The sequence below is a fragment of the Octodon degus genome, unplaced genomic scaffold (assembly GCF_000260255.1).
Source record: "Octodon degus isolate 3935 unplaced genomic scaffold, OctDeg1.0 scaffold00334, whole genome shotgun sequence".
In the NCBI taxonomy this organism is placed as follows: Eukaryota; Metazoa; Chordata; class Mammalia; order Rodentia; family Octodontidae; genus Octodon; species Octodon degus.
In genome coordinates, this window is record NW_004524910.1 from 79,673 (window position 1) to 81,464 (window position 1,792).

The following is a 1,792-nucleotide window of genomic DNA, read 5'->3' on the forward strand; positions in this document are numbered from 1 at the left end:
TAGTCTACTGTTCATATTTATCACATTTGCTGATAAAAATTAAAACAATTCTGAGATTCCATTTTACTGTCAGAATGCTTATCATCATATACAGCTTTATAAAAGGAATATTTTAATTAAGATATGACAGAAAAAATTCATTTTGTTTTATCTCCAATTTTGTACTCATAAATCATTGAACTAAGTCAGTATGATTATAATTACAGATTCTCATCTAATTATGGGATTTTTTGAGGTCAAGTTAAACAATAATAGAAACAATGCCTGTATCTCTTCAGCAAAGAGAATTTCTCAAGAAAAGAGCTGGGCCACTTGCCATGGTTTTCCTGATAGCATCCTTGACCTCTTTGTTTCTCAGGCAGTAAATGATGGGGTTGAGCATAGGTGTGAAAACTGCATAGATAGCTGAAATCAATTTGTTTGAATTAAATGAAGCAATGGCACGAGGTCTGACATACATGAAGATCACCGCTGTGTAGAAGATGATAACAACCATCAGGTGAGATGCACAAGTAGAGAAGGCTTTCCGCTGCCCTATGGCTGAGGGTATGTGCAGGATGGTAGAGACAATGAAGGCATAGGAAAGGACAGTGGCTGAGAGAGGAAACACAAGGATAACAATGGCTAGTGCAAAGTCTACTCTCTCTGCCATGGATAAATCCATGCAGGCCAGTTTAAGGATAGGTGACACATCACAGAAAAAGTGGTTTAAGATATTATTGCCACAGAATCCAACTCTGGAGATAAAGTACACTTTTCCCATAGAGATGGAGAAGCCACTCACCCAGGAACTAATGGTCAGCTGAATACAAAACTCTGTGGTCATCATGACTGGATAGCGAAGGGGACAACATATGGCTACATAACGGTCATAGGCCATGGCAGCCAACAGCACACATTCAGTACAAGCAAGTGAGATGAAGAAATAAAGCTGGGTCATACATCCCAGGAAGGAGATGGTATTGGGATGAAGTAGGAATCCAGCCAGCATCTTGGGCACTGTGGTAGATATATACCAGGCTTCCAAAAAGGACATGGTACTGAGAAAATAGTACATGGGCTTGTGCAGAGACCTTGTGAGCCATACAGTAAGAATGATGACCAGATTCTCCAATAGCACAAATAGGTAAGTGATGAGGAAAAGGAAGAAGAGCAGAATTTGTAGCCAATGGGCAGTAGGGAAACCCACCAGGATGAACTCACTAACATTGGTGATATTTTCCTTCCACATGACTAGACCACCAAAAGGCAAAGAGTTTAATGAAGAATGAGATCTGTATGAGAAGCAACAGGCCTTCAAGCTACAAGTGTGTTTGTATTAAACATTAGAGCCATCATCTAGCTCTAGGGTCTGATTTGGAAATTGAAGCAGGCCAGAGATTCTCCCCAGAAAGTCAGCATTCAAATCAGAACCTAAAAACAATGACAAAGCTGTTTGTCAAAGCAGAATCACAATGTCAAATTCAGGGCTTAAGCCTTTAGATGGTCAGAAAGAGATATTCAAGTAGCACCAGGAGAAAGTACTTTCTTTATGAACATACCCAGATTTCAGAGGCAGCTATGAAGCTTCCACAGTGGCTGGGTAAGCACCAAGGATGGTGCAGAAGGAAGGCAAAGAACCATGGGAATTCAAAACCTGGAGAAAATAAAAGCAACACATCAAGTAGAAGAAACTGTCCTGGTCACAAGCATAGTTGATTCTGACCTATTCTCACTATGTCGTATATCTTTTGAAGACTGACAATGATTACCTATGCTAGCATCCTGCCTTTAAAAAGGTATATTGAAGAAA

At 39.9% G+C, this 1,792-nt stretch overlaps 1 protein-coding gene across 1 annotated transcript; it reads right to left on the bottom strand.

The window, feature by feature from the left end:
• Positions 1-274: 274 nt before the first annotated feature.
• On the bottom strand, positions 275-1,231 carry LOC101563005 (olfactory receptor 6). Its single transcript, XM_004647866.1, has one exon. It carries the CDS (start codon positions 1,229-1,231, stop codon positions 275-277), a length of 957 nt encoding a protein of 318 aa, XP_004647923.1.
• Between the last annotated feature and the right edge of the window lie 561 nt (positions 1,232-1,792).